At 35.7% G+C, this 18,171-nt stretch overlaps 6 protein-coding genes across 6 annotated transcripts; 3 read left to right on the top strand and 3 right to left on the bottom strand.

Annotated features, from left to right (window-relative positions):
- Positions 1-3,534: 3,534 nt before the first annotated feature.
- Positions 3,535-4,404, top strand: EAE97_012201 (uncharacterized protein; the record flags this gene model as incomplete). Its single annotated transcript, XM_038882715.1, has 2 exons — positions 3,535-4,118; positions 4,239-4,404. 2 exons carry the CDS (start codon positions 3,535-3,537, stop codon positions 4,402-4,404), a joined length of 750 nt encoding a protein of 249 aa, XP_038726456.1.
- A 326-nt stretch (positions 4,405-4,730) lies between these two features.
- EAE97_012200 (uncharacterized protein) lies at positions 4,731-6,191 on the bottom strand (the record flags this gene model as incomplete). The annotated part of the gene is made up of 4 exons (XM_038882714.1): positions 4,731-5,282; positions 5,341-5,923; positions 5,974-6,007; positions 6,065-6,191. The coding sequence occupies 4 exons, from the start codon at positions 6,189-6,191 to the stop codon at positions 4,731-4,733; spliced, it is 1,296 nt and encodes a 431-aa protein (XP_038726455.1).
- An 879-nt stretch (positions 6,192-7,070) lies between these two features.
- On the bottom strand, positions 7,071-7,913 carry EAE97_012199 (uncharacterized protein; the record flags this gene model as incomplete). Its single annotated transcript, XM_038882713.1, has 1 exon — positions 7,071-7,913. One exon carries the CDS (start codon positions 7,911-7,913, stop codon positions 7,071-7,073), a length of 843 nt encoding a protein of 280 aa, XP_038726454.1.
- A 488-nt stretch (positions 7,914-8,401) lies between these two features.
- On the top strand, positions 8,402-10,513 carry EAE97_012198 (uncharacterized protein). Its single transcript, XM_038882712.1, has 4 exons — positions 8,402-8,542; positions 8,621-9,259; positions 9,362-9,496; positions 9,552-10,513. Exons 1-4 carry the CDS (start codon positions 8,489-8,491, stop codon positions 10,230-10,232), a joined length of 1,509 nt encoding a protein of 502 aa, XP_038726453.1. The 5' UTR covers positions 8,402-8,488; the 3' UTR covers positions 10,233-10,513.
- Positions 10,514-15,149: 4,636 nt separating this feature from the next.
- On the bottom strand, positions 15,150-15,928 carry EAE97_012197 (uncharacterized protein; the record flags this gene model as incomplete). Its single annotated transcript, XM_038882711.1, has 2 exons — positions 15,150-15,731; positions 15,803-15,928. 2 exons carry the CDS (start codon positions 15,926-15,928, stop codon positions 15,150-15,152), a joined length of 708 nt encoding a protein of 235 aa, XP_038726452.1.
- Positions 15,918-18,130, top strand: EAE97_012196 (uncharacterized protein; the record flags this gene model as incomplete). Its single annotated transcript, XM_038882710.1, has 6 exons — positions 15,918-16,227; positions 16,492-16,663; positions 16,720-17,049; positions 17,125-17,135; positions 17,197-17,247; positions 17,271-18,130. The coding sequence occupies 6 exons, from the start codon at positions 15,918-15,920 to the stop codon at positions 18,128-18,130; spliced, it is 1,734 nt and encodes a 577-aa protein (XP_038726451.1).
- Positions 18,131-18,171: the final 41 nt, after the last annotated feature.

Genomic DNA, 18,171 nt, shown 5'->3' with positions numbered 1-18,171 from the left:
TACCCTAACCCTAACCCTAACCCTAACCCTAACCCTACCTAACCCTAACCCTAACCCTAACCCTAACCCTAAATAAAATCAATTTCAATTTAATTTATAAAAGATTAGATTATATAAATAAAGATTATATTATTAAATCCTTGAATATTTAATCAGATATATTTAAATCTGATTTAGAAATATATAAATTATATAAATTCAGCAAATTTTATTAAAAAATAAATAAGAAATCCTTAAAAATCCCTAAATTAAATTCTAAATTTAAAAATTTCAATCTAAATATAACTAAATCTTTTAGAATTATAAAGATTAAAAATAAAAAATATTTTTTAATCTTTATTAATTGAATTATTAAAGCTATCTGAGTATATCTTATTAAATTCAAATCTTAAATTTATAATATTCTAATAAAATTCTATAATCTAATTAGAAATCAATTTAATATTAATATTAAAATACTGAAATTAGATAATACTCTTAAATTCCTTTTGAATAAATAATTGAATTTTATTCGAAATTATAGGATTATATATAAATATATTAGTTTATATATTCATTCTCAGAATAAAATAATTGAGATATTAAATAGATATATAATTAAAAGATTAATTTATTTAATTAAAGTTTCCTTTATTAGTTTTTAATTCAAAGTATTTTATAAAGTATTTAAATTCTAAATATTCCTTTTTAGAATAATACTTATAATAGAAAGCTTTATTAAAACTAGTTTTATTAATATTTAAATCAATATTAAAATACATTTTAGCTTTTTTGAATATTAGCTCAAAAAAGAGTTTATTTAAATCTATATTAACCAGATTTTTGATTAATTCTTTATATTTTCGAAAAATAAAATTATCAAATAAGCTTGATAGGTTTTTAAAAAGAAACTATATTATAAAAGTATTAAAAATATTGAATTTTATTGATTTTAAATAATTATAGAATAATTAAATTAAATTAATATATTTATTCATTTTTTTAAAATTTATATAATTAAATTCTATTAATTTATTTAGATATCTTTTTATTAATTCAATAGAGGATTCTCCAAATATCTTATTAATAAAATTCTATAGATTTTTAGCTAATATTTTATTATTGAATCTCTTAATTAATTCAAAATTAATTATAGATTTAATAACTTTTAAAACCTTTCTTTTATTTCTTTAATATTCTAAAAGTTTTTTATTATATTTTATAACTAATTCAAATAAAATAAATCTTTCTAATTTATTTATATATAAACTTTTATTAAATAAAACTTTTATGTTATTAATATATAATATAAAATTATTTATTTCAAAAAAGAGTTTAGTTTAATTAATTTATTCAATATAATTAAATCTGCTTTTTAAAAGATCAAATTTAAAATTAATATTAAAAGTTATTTTAAGTTCTTTTTATTATAGGTTTATTAATTTTATATATTGGATTAATATTAGTCTATATATTTTTATAGCTAGTTTTTCGAATTTTGAATAGATTTTATAAATAAATCAATTTAAAATCAATTTAATCTTAAAGATCTTAATAGACCAGTTACCTTTTAAATTAAATCTTTATTTTATTTAATATAGAATAAAAACTAAATAAATTAAGGCATTTTAATATAAAGAAAATTGATATCACTTGCTTTGAGTAGTAATATAGTATAAATATATCATTTAGGGACCTAATTTTATATGCTCAATTAGATTTAGCTTCAGGAATACAGATCTTAGGGTTTATATATAGTGCTTTTCAATATAAATTCAATTGAATTGATTCGAAAATTCGATATTCAATAGCTCAGTAGCTATATATATGTGGTATACAGCCTTCAATCAAGCTAATTCCCTTTTTAAGCTAATTTAGATTAACTAGGCTTATAATCTCTAAAAGATTAGCTTTTATAATAATAAAAAATAATATTATTATAATGATAATGGAAGATCTAGTCAATTTAAGCTTAAAGAACAAATCAAATATATATATAATAAGAATTGAATTAAAATCAATTTATAAAAACTAGGCTTAATTTGAATGAAAATTGCTTACTTTTTTTTTTTTTTTTTTTAGGTTTTCTTTAAAGAATATCCTAAGTTTATATAGTTTATAATGAAATTCTAGTATGTTCTATGCTTATAAATAAGATCGATTTAAATCGAATCTTATAATATCATTTTATAATAAAAAGGAAAGTATAACCAATCAAATTTAGTCAATTTATCAATGATCTTCCATATGCTTCCATTTAGTTCCATTTCATTCTATTCCATTATAAATCAATTTGATAAGAGATTCTATTATATAACTATATAATAATATAATTTTATAATATAAAATCATATTATATATATATATTAGTCATCAAGATATCTCTTAATTAGTAAGATATTAATAAGCGATTTAATGAGCTTATTATGGATTTTTCATAGTCACTACCCCCATTAGGGTTGTGGTTACCACCGATGCTGACCACCAATAAAATCCTCGGAATAATAGTTAGAGTATATATCACAAGACTGAACTTGTCCATGTATCCCGCCAAATCTTTTTGTGAGTTAGCAAGCACAATACAGAGCCTGAGAGACATTCGATACTACTCTCTCAATGTGCTTTCAGCCTAGCGAGACAAAGATCCGCTTTGCTGAGTCGCACACTGCACCAACTGGCGCGGCATTCAGCTGATATCCAAAAATTGCGTTAAAAAACCATCAGTAGGTAATGTCACTATAATCATAGTACAATGACCAGTAACAAATCACATTCGCGTCGCTCGAAGGCTGCCCTTATTTGCAATTATTTCTTACAGAACTCCTCAAGCTACTCTATCCCATTCCTCCAGGGTTATCCTATTCTTTCAAGACAGAGGGGGCAGAGCGATAGTGAGTGTTAAGTGTTTGTACAAAAAAGATTCATGAATGATGAGGCTTAAAATCTTGGATAGCAAGTATTATTAATAGATTTTATCAAAAATATTTCGTAGCATTGTAGACAAGCTATATAAATTCCATGTATAGAACCGCTTAATTTTTGAATGACTATAAAATGGATTAATCTTAACATCAAATGACTATACATGTATTTCTACAACTTCTCTATACAGAAGCGCTTAACAGAATGGTCATTCAAAAGGTTCATGTTGACATCAAATCATCACTATACATGTATTTCTACAATTTCTCTATACAGAAGCGCTTAACAGAATGGCCACCAAAAAGGTTCATGTTGACATCAAATCATCACTATACATGTATTTCTACAATTTATCTATACAGAAGCGCTTAACAGAATGGCCACCAAAAAGGTTCATATTGACATCAAATCATCACTATACATGTGTTTTGTTGGTATTCACACTTGAACAACCAGTTCAAGATACCTATAAAATACCAAATAAATCTATCAGAATTTTATTTTATCTCCATTCTCAACAGCTTTAATCACCGCCACGTTTATATCATTCAGAATTCTAGTTATCTTCAGAGTATTCCTTGCCTCGATTGCTCCTTTTAGACTTTATTATTTATTACCTCAATCTTCGCCAATATGCCGAAATGCGAGAAGTGTGGTCACAGCACTAGCACTTGCACGTGTTGCAAAACATGTAAACATAGGCAATCGAAGTGTACATGTAAAACTAAGGGCTCTTCGAGCAAAACCAAGGGCTCTTCAAGCAAAAATGATCCTGGGTCTGGTTCTGGTTCTGACGATTCCAAAAAATCAGATGGTTCTCGCCGTTCCAACAATTCCAACAATTCCAAAAAATCAGATGGATCTCACCAATCCGGTAAATCAGCGGCATCAGGAGATTCACAGAAAACACATAACTCTGGCAAATCTGAACTTACAGAATTGACTAAAGTCTACAGTGGGCAGATTCGTTCTATAATAGAAGAGTGCGAAAGAGAGATAACCGAAACAACAAACGAACAACCCCTTCCTAATACAAAAGTATGGACCGACGAGATGAAAGACGAGTATGCAAAATACAAGGCAATTGGTATAAAAAAAGACGATAGCAGAAGAGTCTTCCAAGGAAGCTATAATCAGAGCTTGAAGAAGAATGCTTCTGCGAAAGATCTTGAAATCCTCCGAAAAGATGCTCTTACATGGGCCGGACTCGCAATTGAGTACGTTATCCAAATCCAATATCTTGAATATCTCAAGACGAATTACAGTACAAAATGCTGAGCATACTTGATACTGATATTGAAATTTGAACATTGTATACTAACAAGTCTTTTACTTAGTGAAATGAATGCGCGGCTTGGATTCTTAACCAAATATGAAGGCGCATATTACAACACAAAGGGTCATATAGAGGCGGTAAAGAACCTAAGTACTAATGGTAAAAGGGCTGTTAACCATGCAAGATTAGCGAGAAGTAGAATCGAAAAAGTGAAAATGACTTCTTAGCTTCACTTGTTAATCATAAGAGTTTAACTTTGAGCGAAGGAAATACATTTTTGATTATTGTTTGGTTTGGTTTGGTTTGGTTTGGTATGGTTTGGTTTGGTTTGGTTTGGTTTGGTTTGGTTTGCTTTGCTTATTATATTTAGCTGATTCTTATATAATAAAGAATATATTAAAACAATTCAGCTCTAAATATATTATTCTATTGATTCACTTAAAGAGATTCTCAAGCAGGCTCACAAGAACTTGATAAATCAATGCTTTATTTTACATTCTCATTAGTATCCTTGCCTGTACTACTCCAAGTACGTATAACCTCCTATGCGTTATTATATCCTCGCCCAGATGCTATTATGAATTTCTCGTCTTCTAGCTTCTCGTGCTCCGATCATGATTGAGCCTCCCAAGACTAATGCACCCCCGGAAAAGGTTTGTGCTCCAGTATATGATCCATAATTCGAAGCAATGATAATACCACAAATTGGAGAACCAATTAATGCTCCAACTCCAATAGCTGCGAAAATGATTCCCAATCGTGCTCCAATTTTTGACATGTCTGTAGTGATAACAGGTACTACAGCTAACGAAAGTGACTGAACTCCTCCTACAGCCATACTATTGAAAGCAGTCCATACATACAACCCTGTTGTTGAATGAATTGGTATCCAAGTAAACATACAAATTGCAGAAGCAAATATCGTTCCAATGAATACATTCAAAGTTCCAAAAAACCTGGCAAGTACACTGGGTAGCAATCGACCTGCAAATCCTATGCCGTTCAAAATGAGCGTAAGATTGAGGGAGTCTTCATATGACATTCCTTGCTTCTCCCTCGCATAAGAACTTAAAAAGAAGAATGGGAAAAAGATGCCTAGAAAAGCCTGTAAATCTTTCAGTACATTTTTCATTTAGCTAAAGAAAGGAAAAGCCTGCACTGACAAAAAATGACCCAACAAATAGTAAAGCAAATGCGGGTTCTTTGAAGACCATCAAATCAATAATTGGAGCTGTGTTCTTGGAGACTGATTTGGGTTTTGCGAGTACTAGTGCGGCTGCCAAAGTCCCCAGTTGTATAAAAGCGATGGCTCTCAAAGTCCATCCGAATCCTATTCTTGGCAGGAGTGTTCGCACCATACTAGGGTAGATAAGACCCTCAGTTACACTCCCACAAGCCGCTATTCCCATAACGAGCGGAATCTTCTTCCTGAAGTGACTAGCGACAACCGTCGACATAGGTGTAAGAAGAAATCCATTACCCAGACCAGTACAAACTCCCTGGGCTAGAAAGATTTGCCAATAAGTATTGGATATAGAGGTCATGAAAGTTCCTAACACAACCAGAGCCGTACCAGTCAGTGTTGTGATGCGGTAATATCCTGCATCTGTGAGACGGCCACCAACGATTCCCATGAAGAAGAGGAAAAACACAGCTATCGAACCAATCCATGCAATATCCGAGCGTGATTGATTTAATCTTGACAAATAGTAGGTTTGAAAAACACCGAATGAAATAATCATACCCCTATCAACACTGATCAGCCTTTGAGTAATTGCGTAGATTGAAATACGAACCATGTATTCATGACGGCGACAAATAGAGCAAAAACTAAAAGAGAATTAGAATATTATTCAGCCAGATTTATTCACGGAATATTTATCTCACCTGTTAACCAAGCTTGCAAACCCCCTTCTTCTGAGACGTCAGTGGCTTTATCAGTCTTCGTTGCCACATTGCCATCTAAAGCTAGAGTTGAGGCATTTTTTGATTCCAGGTCCCTGTCTTCGGGCATGGTAGTAAGATCAATAAAGGTAACCTGTAACTCTGACCGTTTTTATCGTTATTGACACTGTGTTGTCTCTGTACACATGGAGGAGGGGGCGATCGGTGTGACTGTTCGACTTTACAACAGATTTGTTTTGTTTCGTTTCGTCACTGCTTTTGATTATCCAAGATTTTCTACGTCAAGATACTGCGGAAAGCGACGCTATATATACTGAGTACGTTTGGATTTGAAATCAAGCACTAGAGAAGATTACAATCATCCCATGAATGAAGTTTATGAATGACAAACATTTGGCGCTATTCCCGGTTTGGTGGCAAAAGCCGAATCCTCCAACAAATGATACTGATAGTCTAGTGTTTGAGTAACGACCCACATACTTCAGGACCTTCGGCAGTTAATTGATCTTTCGATCAACCGAAGTGCTCAAAGAAGCGGAGTAAACAGAATTACACATTCTCGGCACTTTCGTGGCCATTTAAATCAGATTTAAGGTGATCATCTCTGTGACAACTTCGATGTATTGCGGTGAAACTGCTAGGACTCAAAATCTCCTGGTACTCCTCGTGGAACTCTTTGGCTATATGAAAATTACCAACCTGGAGGCGGACCCAACTTGAATTAGACTTTACTATTTGCTAAGTCTTTCACGTGCAGCTGAGGGGACTTTTGGAATGATTTAATTGCATATACTGCGCTGAGCTCTGTCACTGAGCTCTGTCATAGGATTTATAAACTCGCATCATTATAGCACAATAGCCGAATTTGCTACTCATAGTAGTATGAGGATAGCAGTATAAGAATATGTTTTCTTGACAACAATTTTGTTTACGATCTTGAGTACGATGTCTAACTCTAATGTCTCCATTTAAGTAAATGCTCCTTTATTTATATACAAGAATCAATCGGCACTGCTTTTCCGGGTTGAAGCCAGAGAACTCGCGACAAAATTCCCTCCTCACTGAACTCGGCTGAAAGTCCATCCGCTTGTTGCTTGAAATGATCCCATGCCTCGTAATGCATAGGGACCAAAACATCTGCTTTGATATCTCGGAAGAGGTGAGCAGCTTGGTGACCACCCATGGTAATTTGAAGAGATTCACCTGACTGACTTGGCTGACCCTTGGCATCAAAATTTTCGAAAGTTGCTTGACCACAATTCAAAATAGCGACAGCGATGTGATATTTATCGGCTATCTTGGCCAGTTCTTCGATATAAACGGTATCCCCTGAGAAATAAATTGCATTAGGTCGACCGTCAAGTGCAACGCCAAAGTTATCAGTGTGTAAAACAAATCCGACGCACTCATGGCCAGGCCAGTGCTTGCAAGGAGTAGCTGTAATGTGAAAAGTGGTTCCAGCAATGACTACATCTTTCTCCTCCCAATCGTCAAATCCAAGAACGCCAGGACGAGGAGTGAGATTCTTTGCACCATCTTTTGTCGTAAAAACGTGACGGCCATCTAAAAGTTGACGGCCAAGCTCGTCGAGGTTGTCAGGGTGATTTTCGTGACTGAGTAGGACTGCGTCAATTGGAGGAAGTTGATCCATCTTCAGAGCAGGGTCCTTATGAACTTTGAGTGTGGGTGCTCCAGGTACAATACCCCATTCAGAACCTGCAGGAGAGAAGAATGGATCGGTGAGGAAGGTAATGCCATCAATGTTGAGAATAGCGGTGGCAGTCCCAATGTGCGTGATACTGACATTGTTCTTAAATGTGGACGCAGACATAACTGTGGAAGTTACTGAAGAGCCAAAGGTCAAAGTATGGATGATAGAGGATTGTGAGAAGATTGGCGAGAAGCAAACGATGTGAGACTTCTTAATATACATAGATTCGACGGTCCACAGGGACGGTATTTATATAAAATAGCATCGTCCATTGAGGTATCTCAGAAACCAAGCTTGGTAATTCTATCTTATTCCACTGAGTAATGCTTCGAAATTGCTTGATCAGCCAGGAAAAATTTGTCTCATATTTAGATACGTGCCATCACCGTAAATTACGCAGCGTAAGGAAGTCTTGTAAACCCCCCTGTACATCCCCGATTTTAATAATTATCACTAAGCCCAAAAGAGTTTCAAAAGCCGACCCACCATAAATGTGCCGATTGGAGAGATGTCACTGTCATGTGATGCGGGGTTTTGATACTGGCCGCCACTGAAACACACGACTCTTCAAGATTCTACTTTTAGCAATACATTATTCTTTCAATTGCAACTTTTGTAATCAGAAACTTTCAATTCGGCTTTATCTAGATGTTAAGCTATCAGCTCTGAGGCTTTAAATTGCAATCACGTCAGTTATGAAGGTCCAGAAGAAGAATTTGTGCCACACTTGTCGGAAGCGTAAACTTCAGGTCAGCCCGCACCACCTTAGTAGTCTAATATATTTCACCTGATTGAGACAGTCTCTTACTACTTTATGCGTCTTATAGTGTGATGGCAAGTTTCCAGCATGCTCACAATGTCTGCATAGCAAGAGAAAATGTGGAGGATATCCCGAGGCCCTGTTCGTACCGTTCAAAGCGACTAGATCTGGAAGAGAGGAAGAAACTTCATATAAATCCCCGACATTGCAGTCGGGACTAGCATCCACACCGACTCCTACTGACTCTGTCTTAAGTACATCAAATTGTGAGGAAGTACCGAATGCCTCCCACGAAATGATTGGATCGAGCAAGGACTCATCGTCGATGTCCCATCAACGTCTAACGGGTCTTGATACCACACAAGAAATTATCTTCATAATCTTACGTGATTTCGTTCCTTTGGATGGGACTGGTTTTGAGACTCCCACATCACTTGCACAATCTCCTCGGGTATGTGGCTCATGGGTCACAGCCTTACCTGAGCTGTCTATCGATACAATTGGTCCCCTTGCTGAATGTCTTCAATCAGCGTCAAGTGCTTTAGCTCTGTCTATCACTGCTTATCGAAGTATCACAAATATGGTCAACTTCATTTCTATTCAGTATGAAAAAAGTCTCCATCTTTTGGCGCAGAATTTGGCAGTATCCAAAGGTGCCTATCGAAACGAACTCGTAGCATCGTTTATGTGTTTAGCCCTCGTAGAGGTAGGTTTCACAAGCTTGCGGACACACCATTTCAAGGCTTCTTCATTTAGGAAGCGTAGATGAATATTGAAAGAGGTACTGACGTTTGAGAATCAAAAATAGGTCCTCTCACCAATGCATCAATCCAGCTGGCTGATACATGTGGAAGGAGTTAGTAGAATGTTTCAACTCTCACCTCCTGATATTTTTGCGTCTGGTGTTGAACACACTCTCTTCATAGGCTTCAGACCGCTATTAGTAAGTTTGCATAATATGGCTCTATGTTTCTCTGACTGACGGATCTACGCTCCAGATACTCCAAGCTTTCATTCTTCGTAAGGCAACATTTTTGGCAGAGAACTCTTGGGTCCATACGCCTTTCCAGAATTATCATGCTTCACAATTACAAAGTCTTCTACGTGTGGCTGCGTGTATTCCGGGGATTCTAGAGAGCGTCGATGTGACAATGCACAATCCCTATACCGCCACTATAGAAATCGCGCAAGATCAAATTACAGAGCTAGTCAACGCAAAAGCTCGTCTTGAAGCCTGGTGCTGTTCGTGTCTGAAAACTTCATCAAGGCTACTTTATTGGCGACGAAGTATTGAAGTAGAGGATGAACGTAAACTTGATCTGTGGTGGTTCCAAGATTTGAGTACCGCCAATGTTTTTGTCTACCTTTGGGCTTTTCAACTTATCTGCTTACTAAATATTCATTGTATTTTTGAAATGTACCCGGAATTGGAGCGGTTAATTGACAACGCGACATATGACGCAAAGGGAGTCCGAGAAATTTGTCTCGAATTGAGTGTTCAAATTTACCAGAGCATGGAATATATTCTTCAAGATGAATTCATGCTTTATGGTATTTCCTCTACACGTTTCCCATTGCAGACAGCATGTGGAGCGCTCAATTTGGATGCAAAGGGTCGGAACATATTGAAGTCACTAGATCAAACAATCATAGCTCGTTGCAAGATGAAAGATGCATGATTACAGCAATTGACATATAGGGAGACACTCTTATAGATATTCTTGTACGAACATGAGTCAATAAGCTTGAGTAATTAGACTATTATGATATACTGAACGAGAGGACTGGACTCAAAGGACATAAGGATTGCACCTTCCGGTAGATAGCTCTTGGAGGTAAGATTTTATGATAGTAAGAATAATTATTATTATAATAATAGGGGAAGATCTAGTCAGTTTAGGCTTTAGGGACGAATCGAATATATATAAGAGTGAATTGAAGTCAATTTATAAGAGTTAGGCTTATTTGAGATGAAATTGCTTATATTTTTTTATTTAGGTTTTCTTTAAAGAATATCCTAGGTTTATATAGTTTATAATGAAATTGTAGTATTTTCTATGCTTATAAATAAGATCGATTTAAATTGAATCTTATGGAATCATTTTATATAATAAAAAGAAAGTATAATTAATCAAATTTAATTAATTTAATAATAATTCTCTTTATGTTTCCATTTCATTCTATTTTATTATACAGTAATAACCCCATATAGCATCATTCTATGTATTAATACCTCAAATATCAAAAGTACTAATTGGGATTTAGTATATACTATTTCAGATTATTTTGATTTTCAAAATATTACTATTCTAATCTCAATTTGAAAAGTATTAATTTGATTTAAATTTATAAGAATATTAATATTTTAATTTCAATTTAAAAAATGTTAGTTTAATTTAAATTTATAAAAAATATCAATATTCTAGTCTTAAATTTAAAAATAATATTAATTTAAATATAATATAAAATTTGAATTTTCTATTTAAATTATAATTAATTAGATTAGGAAATCAAATTCTAATTTTAAATTGAATTTTAAAGCTTTTATATCTTAAATAAATTTTACTTTATTTTTTATTTTTTATTTTTATTATTTTTTATTCTATTATAATCAGAATATAATTTTTGGAATTAGAATAATATATGATTTTTGAGATTAGAATATCAATTTTTTATTCAAATCAAATTGAGATTAGGATAGCAATATTACTAAAAAAAGTTGAGATTGAAATATCAAAAATACTAATTAAGGTTATTTTGATTATATTCCTGATATTTAAGATATTAATATATGAAATAATGCTATATGGGGTTATTACCGTTTATTATAAATCAATTTGATAAGAGATAATGTGTTTTATCAGTGTACGGGTTATATTAGTGTGTGGGTTATTTCGAAAACCATCTAAATCAAGCGTTTTAAAATATTAATATTTTAATAACTAATCATTGTTTTCTTGGATAAAAGATTTTAAAAAAAAATTAAAATCTAGGTTTTTTATTGATTTAATTTTTATAAAATAATTTCATCGTTTTTTAAAAGAAAAAGGAAGTTATTACGATTTTCATTACAAAAAAACTATTTTTATAATAACAACTATATAAATTCGAATTTCCTAAAATTAATTAGATTTTTAAAATTTTTATATATTCAAATATTTTGTATCAAGTTTTCAGAAAATCATATTTATAAATAAAGAAAATATACAATTACACACAAACGAATTTTGTATATAAAATAAGTAACTCATATATTGATATAACCTGTACACTGATAAAACACATTACTATTATATAATTATATAATAATATAATTTTATAATATAAAATCATATTATATATATATATTAGTCAGTAAGATATCTCTCAATTATTAAGATATTAATAATTAATCTAGTAGACTAATTATGGATTTTCACAATATCTAAATCTTGTCTTTAGACAGAATACAATACCGAATGATAGGGCGTATCATCTTAGGTCTCTATTGATAGAGTAATAAGATTCTCAAAGAACAAATTTACTTTTCTCGTTGTAATGTTGAGACTGTGACTTGTTAATTTCCGTGGGTATGCCACCAAAACGAATCTCAACACAATGAAAACCATTCCACCAGGGCGGAACCTCAAGAACCCGAGACAGACTTGATTTCATTTGACTCAAAAGACGACTCCAGAGATGCCTATGATATCTATTTATTCTTCGTCGTCATCGAGAAATAGGCAAGTAAGTGCTCGATCAAGTAGCAGAATTGAAGCATCCCCAAGGACAAAATTCGGGAAATCTATCGAACCACAAAAGCGACACTTCACCAAGGGTACTCAAGCTACTCTAACTGTTAGTGACATACTCTTGTAGCTTCATTCTTGGTCGTCATCGAGAAACAGTCATGTGGGTGCTCAAATTCTACTTCAAAATCAAATTTGCCGGAAATCATTTTTCTCCAGATGGAGTTGAGCAATATAAGCAACTTACTCTGAGGGTTCTTGAATCTCAATAACTAGATATAGCCACTCTCTATTGTTATATCGTTACTCGTCGTGGAAAAATGATCAAGTTCGAAACGTCTCCTACGGACCGGGAATAATTTCTCGCAAAATCCGAAAGTTCTTTAAATCGGTCGGATAGCGTCACAACTATACCTTTGAGCATTCATATCTTTCAGAGATTGCAACAATATAGCTTTTGACTGTAAAGCTATCGTCTCCTTCACGAATTCAACAAAAACGTAGTGGATGTACTGTGCGTGAACGTCGGACTGAGCTTATTCATATTCTTCAAAAAGCATTAAATTGTGCGTCCAGGATATCTCAGAGCATACTATATACTAGAAGACCGTGATAAACTAAGTATCATCTTTGTGACTCCAGCCGTTATCTTTAAATCTTTAAGTGTTTACCCCATCCTCTCAAAGTGAGAAGTGTTCAACATGGGATTTTTGAAAAGCTATCGAGAGGCTCATAGCAACACATATGAGAGGTCTCGAGTAATCAAAAGCTGGGGTGAGTCATTTATTATTGTTCTCAAACTACTTGCTGTCGCGCAATCATCACTTGAGTGCTCATCTTTATTTGACTGAAAATCTTCCAAATCGAGAATTTTCTAAAGTGTCTGAATGGTGAGAAAAGATACATGTGGAAGGTCCATTATACTGCAGAGTCGAATGTAACTGTTCATTATTACTCTAAAGTCATCCACCGACGTGTGACTGTGAAGTGGGTGCCTTTCATACTCGCCATCTGAAAAAGATCCAATCTGAGAATTTTGAGAGGCCTTCGACAGGTAAGTAGTGATATCCGTGGAATTTTCTTTGTAAATCAGAAGTAGAAATCGGTCAGGAGCCAAAGATAAGATAAACTTTGGGATTCGGAAAATGAAACAGTGAAGGAGCTTGCAAGCATTAAAAAAAACACTTTTAGACAGCTAACAGAACTCAAAGACCATGTAAAACTGCTTCAAAAGGTCATACCCAACCTTGCAACGAAATCTGGTTTCGCAAAAACACAAAATTTCATTTCTTTAAATACCAAGATTTCCAACGGAGATGATTACAACAAATAGAAGTAGGCTCTGAGGGTCCCATATGTATCGCAGCTCTTCTGGGCTACTTTTGATACAGTTAGCTATTTAATGTATCGTGAGACTCTGAAGTTCGATGTCCTTGGTCTATTACTCAAATCCCTTGTAAGCTTTCAAAATATAGAAAGGGACCATAATCGTAGGGAGCTACGTATGTCTAGGCTTCTTGAAAGTCTAGGACATTGGTAGAATATATATTTTCATCCAATGATCGTCCTTCTCATAAGAAACGTACTCTTACCCCCAAGGAAGAAAATGTTAGCTTAACGAGACTTCCACGAAGACAGTAGGTTACATTGATGCAATGGTATCATAAAGATATAGAAGATTAAGGATCATTATTCTGCACCCTAAGATTTCTCAGAATATATTTCAAAATTTTCTGTTTTGTTCAATAGGTGGATTAATAGCATTAACGTTGACTTTACTGATTCTCCACACCGCGATGGATTCAAGGAACAATTTTCGGTCATTCTACCTTTTTTACTTGGATGAATTTATCTAAGGTAGTTTATATAGTTTAAATTCTAGGCTCGCCGCGCTCCGTTGGCAGGGAGGGGGAGAAAGGATGAGGGAAGAGAGCATCATTGACGATGGGTTTTCAGCCACGGTAAGAAATTGCTTCATTCTTATTCAAAGTATGTACCTAGTTTAGTATCGAACTAGCTTTTAAAATACAGCGAAAGTTTTAGCAAGTACCAGGCAAGATCATATTCAAAGTTGAACGTTGTTTCGAATACTAAGCCACTCTCGATTAAGCCGCCCCACGCATCATATTTATGCTTTGATTTCATGTATCTCTCCCTTCATCTATTCTATTGCTCATCTCAACTTAATCGCATTAAAACTTTTCAAATCAAATAATCCTCCATTCTGCCCATCCTCAAAAGCTTTCTTCTCACTAGAAGCATAAAGATCATCAGAAACACCAGAAACATAATCTTCACCTAAAAGCTTAGCTAAAATACGTCTGGCTTCCTCCTGAATCTCCTTGGAATCAGCACCATCAAACTCTCCCTCAGCAACAAGTTTGTTCACAAACTTCTCCGACATTTTATTACGAGCCCACCCGTCAAAGCTATTTTCTAAGAAAAGTATGATTGTCTCTTGTACCTTCTTCTGTCCCAGTCGATATAGACGACCCCAATCACCTGATGTGGGTAGGGCTTGAATGGTACACCACGAACTTTTATGTTCTTGGGGTCGCTGTAGTCGAATCCATACTTCTCGCAACACTCAACGAAGCTTTTCTGCTTAGCCGAAGCGCTCGAAATCGACTCCAAGACATTGAAGAAATCTTTTCTTTCTTCATTCTGTTCCTTGGACCCTTTCTACAATTGATCTCGTTCGAATTGCTCTCGTTCAGCAGTTGAAAATTCCCCAGAGGAATCCAAAATGTCTTGTACGTTAATGGCATTGACCATCAGCGGGTTTCTTTGAGGATCTGATTTCGATGGACCCTTGACTGGCGCCGAGACAACTTTGTACTTATCATGCTTCTCTCTGAGGATCTCCATTCACGCCTTCATCTCTTCCGGTGGAGTTTCCTTCCGGGTCTTCCTAGCATCCTTGCATCGGGAAACCGTTTCCTTTGCGATATCTCCAGTGCTGTTTAAAGAACGATGAAGCGCCTCCATCTCCGCAATATTTTGCTCTTGTGTCTCTTCAAGTGGATTATCTTCATCATCCCTACCACTCAGATTCTCAAGTTCCAAGACCTCTCCCGACTCCCTCGCTTTAAACACCCCATATTCGGCAGTCTCGTCCATGCTTCTACTTGACTTCAAGGTCTCGTCATCCAACCAGAGCAGCTTGAGTGCTGGCGTCGATCTGGCTCCCCTCTGCCTAATTTTACCCTCCCTGTGTAGGATCCGGAACGCCCGTAGACCTCGATGCCAATTCTCCCTTGAATGAATCTCCTTTGGAAAGAAAGGTGCGTCATTTGGACAATGATTGGGGTATGCCTTGATGATTTTGTGAATTGTGTGAAGATAACAGTAGTGTCCTGGGTCGTTTCGCTTTAAATTCATTTCCAATATAGCGTGGGTAATCGGAAAAGTATCCCCGGTAACCAATGCGCTATGCTCGGATGTTAGATCCTTCAATATTTGAAAAAGTTTTGTTACGCCGAAGTCCTTTGCACCTGAATCCGAAGCATGTTTTACCAGACATGCAACACCTTTCTCTTTTCTTCTAACCAATTGTTAAGAAGTCCTCTTAGCTTATCCTCGTCCTCCAACCACTTTATCACTACACCAGTTGTCTGGAAATGAAGATACCCTGCAATGGTACCCATGGTCTCTGGTTTCACTCCAATCACCATCACCCCCTCAGGATTTATTCGCTTCGCGTCTTGTATCTCTCTTTCGAGCTGGGTTGAAGAGTATGCTGGTGGTGTTACTGCTTCAAAGGATCAAAGTCGGTGTCTGCAGGCTTCTTTGACTTCCGAGGAGTTTTCTTGTTGTTATCATCATCTCACTCATAGTGGTAAAATCGGAGTCCTCCTACATCATAAAGCGGTCGGGTTTCAAGTCTCTGTTGTTGTTGTTGTAAAAGTTAAGAAGTTTGGGGGGAATCTGAGAGGAAAAGAAAAAGGTAAACTCATAGTTGTAGATTCGCGCGGGGTAAAGGTCAAATCTGTTGAGGGAAAAAGTGAATGAGAAGTGAATAATTTCCTAATTAGGGAGCGTTGATGGAATCACGAGATTTCAACCGCGTTGAGCCTTGTCGTCGCCCCACTCACGGGTTGAATATATTCAAAACTTCTTGTATCTTCTTCTTCCTTACCTCCATCTCCTTCACAACTCTTTCTGTGTCCCATAATAACCAAGTACTAGATATCTTATTAGCTCAAGATAGTTCCAAGTCCAGAATCGCATACTATCTTCTATGCCAAAGGTGCTGAGAAGCTTCCAGCCACTGCAATCTTATTTAGCAGTCATCAGTCTGGTGCCAGTTGGGCATGGCTTTCGAATTTTTACGATGAGCCATTTGTTGATCACGAAGGAGTGACTTACCGCTCGGCTGAGAAGTTCGTAACATTCTTGTTCTGATCTTCTTGAGTTCTGACTAATGTATAACTTGTAGTTACTTCCAAGCAGCGAAAGCTTATATGATGAAAGACAAAGCTAAATTTCTCAAAATGATCAAATATACTCCTCAGAAAGCCAAGACAGAAGGGAACAAAATAAAAATTGATGTCGAGAAGTGGAACCAAATCTCCGGCGAAATGATGTTTTATGCCCTCTACTACAAATTACGACACAAGCCTTCATGGATCCAGGCTTTGATCCGCACAGGGAATGTGTTGATTGTAGAAGCCAGAGAAGATTTGGTATGGGGCTCAGGACTATCCAAACCTGAAACGGAGAAAACGAGAATCTGCTATTCGCCCGGGAAGAACCAGCTGGGTGACAAGTTGATGGAGCTCCGATGACACTTCAGAGATCTAGTTCAAAATGGTAACCCCCCTTCAATTAATAAGAATCTTAGCACCACGCAAGGTAAGCCCAATCCTGTATTCCGAAGAAAAAACTGGGCATGCATTTCTGACAACAAATTTAGTGTCTGACGCACCTGCGGTCGCTGCTACTGTTACAACTGGACCTACATCTAGTCGAACACCCTCACCCGTACAGACCAACATGTCGACCCAGGCACAAGTCCAGATGTAGCGCAAGACCCAGAAGCGAATCAGAATCCTGAGGTCAAGGATCTCGATGAACCCGTCGAATCATTTTCCGATCCAGATTCACAAGGAGGGCGCCTTACACTTGCGCAAGATATTGACGAGGTTGAGGCAGAGACTCTTATCCGTATTTCTGACAACAAAATTGACAGAGACAAGAGTGGCAAGTCCAAGGAGGATAGGTCAGTAAAACCAATCTCGAAGAATCAAATGTTAGCAGAGGCAGAAGAAAGACCCTATACAGACTTAGCTCTAGAAATTCAGAGTCATCGTGAAAAACGACTCCATCTCGAAAAACTATACCGGAAAGAGGAAGATCTGGTGCTAGAGAGGCATATAGAAAACCAGAGACGACGTGCACTAGAGACAATTCGAGCATGTCCGAAGATATATGACACTGTCTCAGAGCCAGAATCTGAGGTAGAACAAGAGCAACTTGAGAAAGAGCAACCAGAGGAAGAGCCGTCCCAGCCACTCAAGTCCGCCAAGACACGCTTGAGTTTGAAGAACAAAACATACCCTCCACAATCTGCTCAGAATTCTCCTGATAAGAGCATTTCTGGGCCAGCGCGAAATCCACCAATTTTTTCAACACCATCGGATCCAAAAATGCTATCAAAAAGAAAGGCTACGGAGGACGCTGCACCAAAGACACTAAAGAAGTCAAAGTTATCTGATGGTTTCAAAGCTATCGAACTTACTTCTCCATCAACTCCTCTGAATCTTAGAAAGACTGCACCGGCAAATGAAAGCGAAACCAAAAAATCTACAAGCACAGTAAATGATTTCTCAGAATTCGAAAAAGCTTAATCACTTCGAAATTTCAGGTGATTCGTCATTTGAGTACCAAG

The sequence above is a fragment of the Botrytis byssoidea genome, assembly GCF_014898295.1.
Source record: "Botrytis byssoidea strain MUCL 94 chromosome Unknown BBYS_056, whole genome shotgun sequence".
NCBI lineage: Eukaryota > Fungi > Ascomycota > Leotiomycetes > Helotiales > Sclerotiniaceae > Botrytis > Botrytis byssoidea.
Note: the sequence above shows the minus strand (reverse complement) of the source record. Positions and strands in the feature narration are given on the sequence as shown.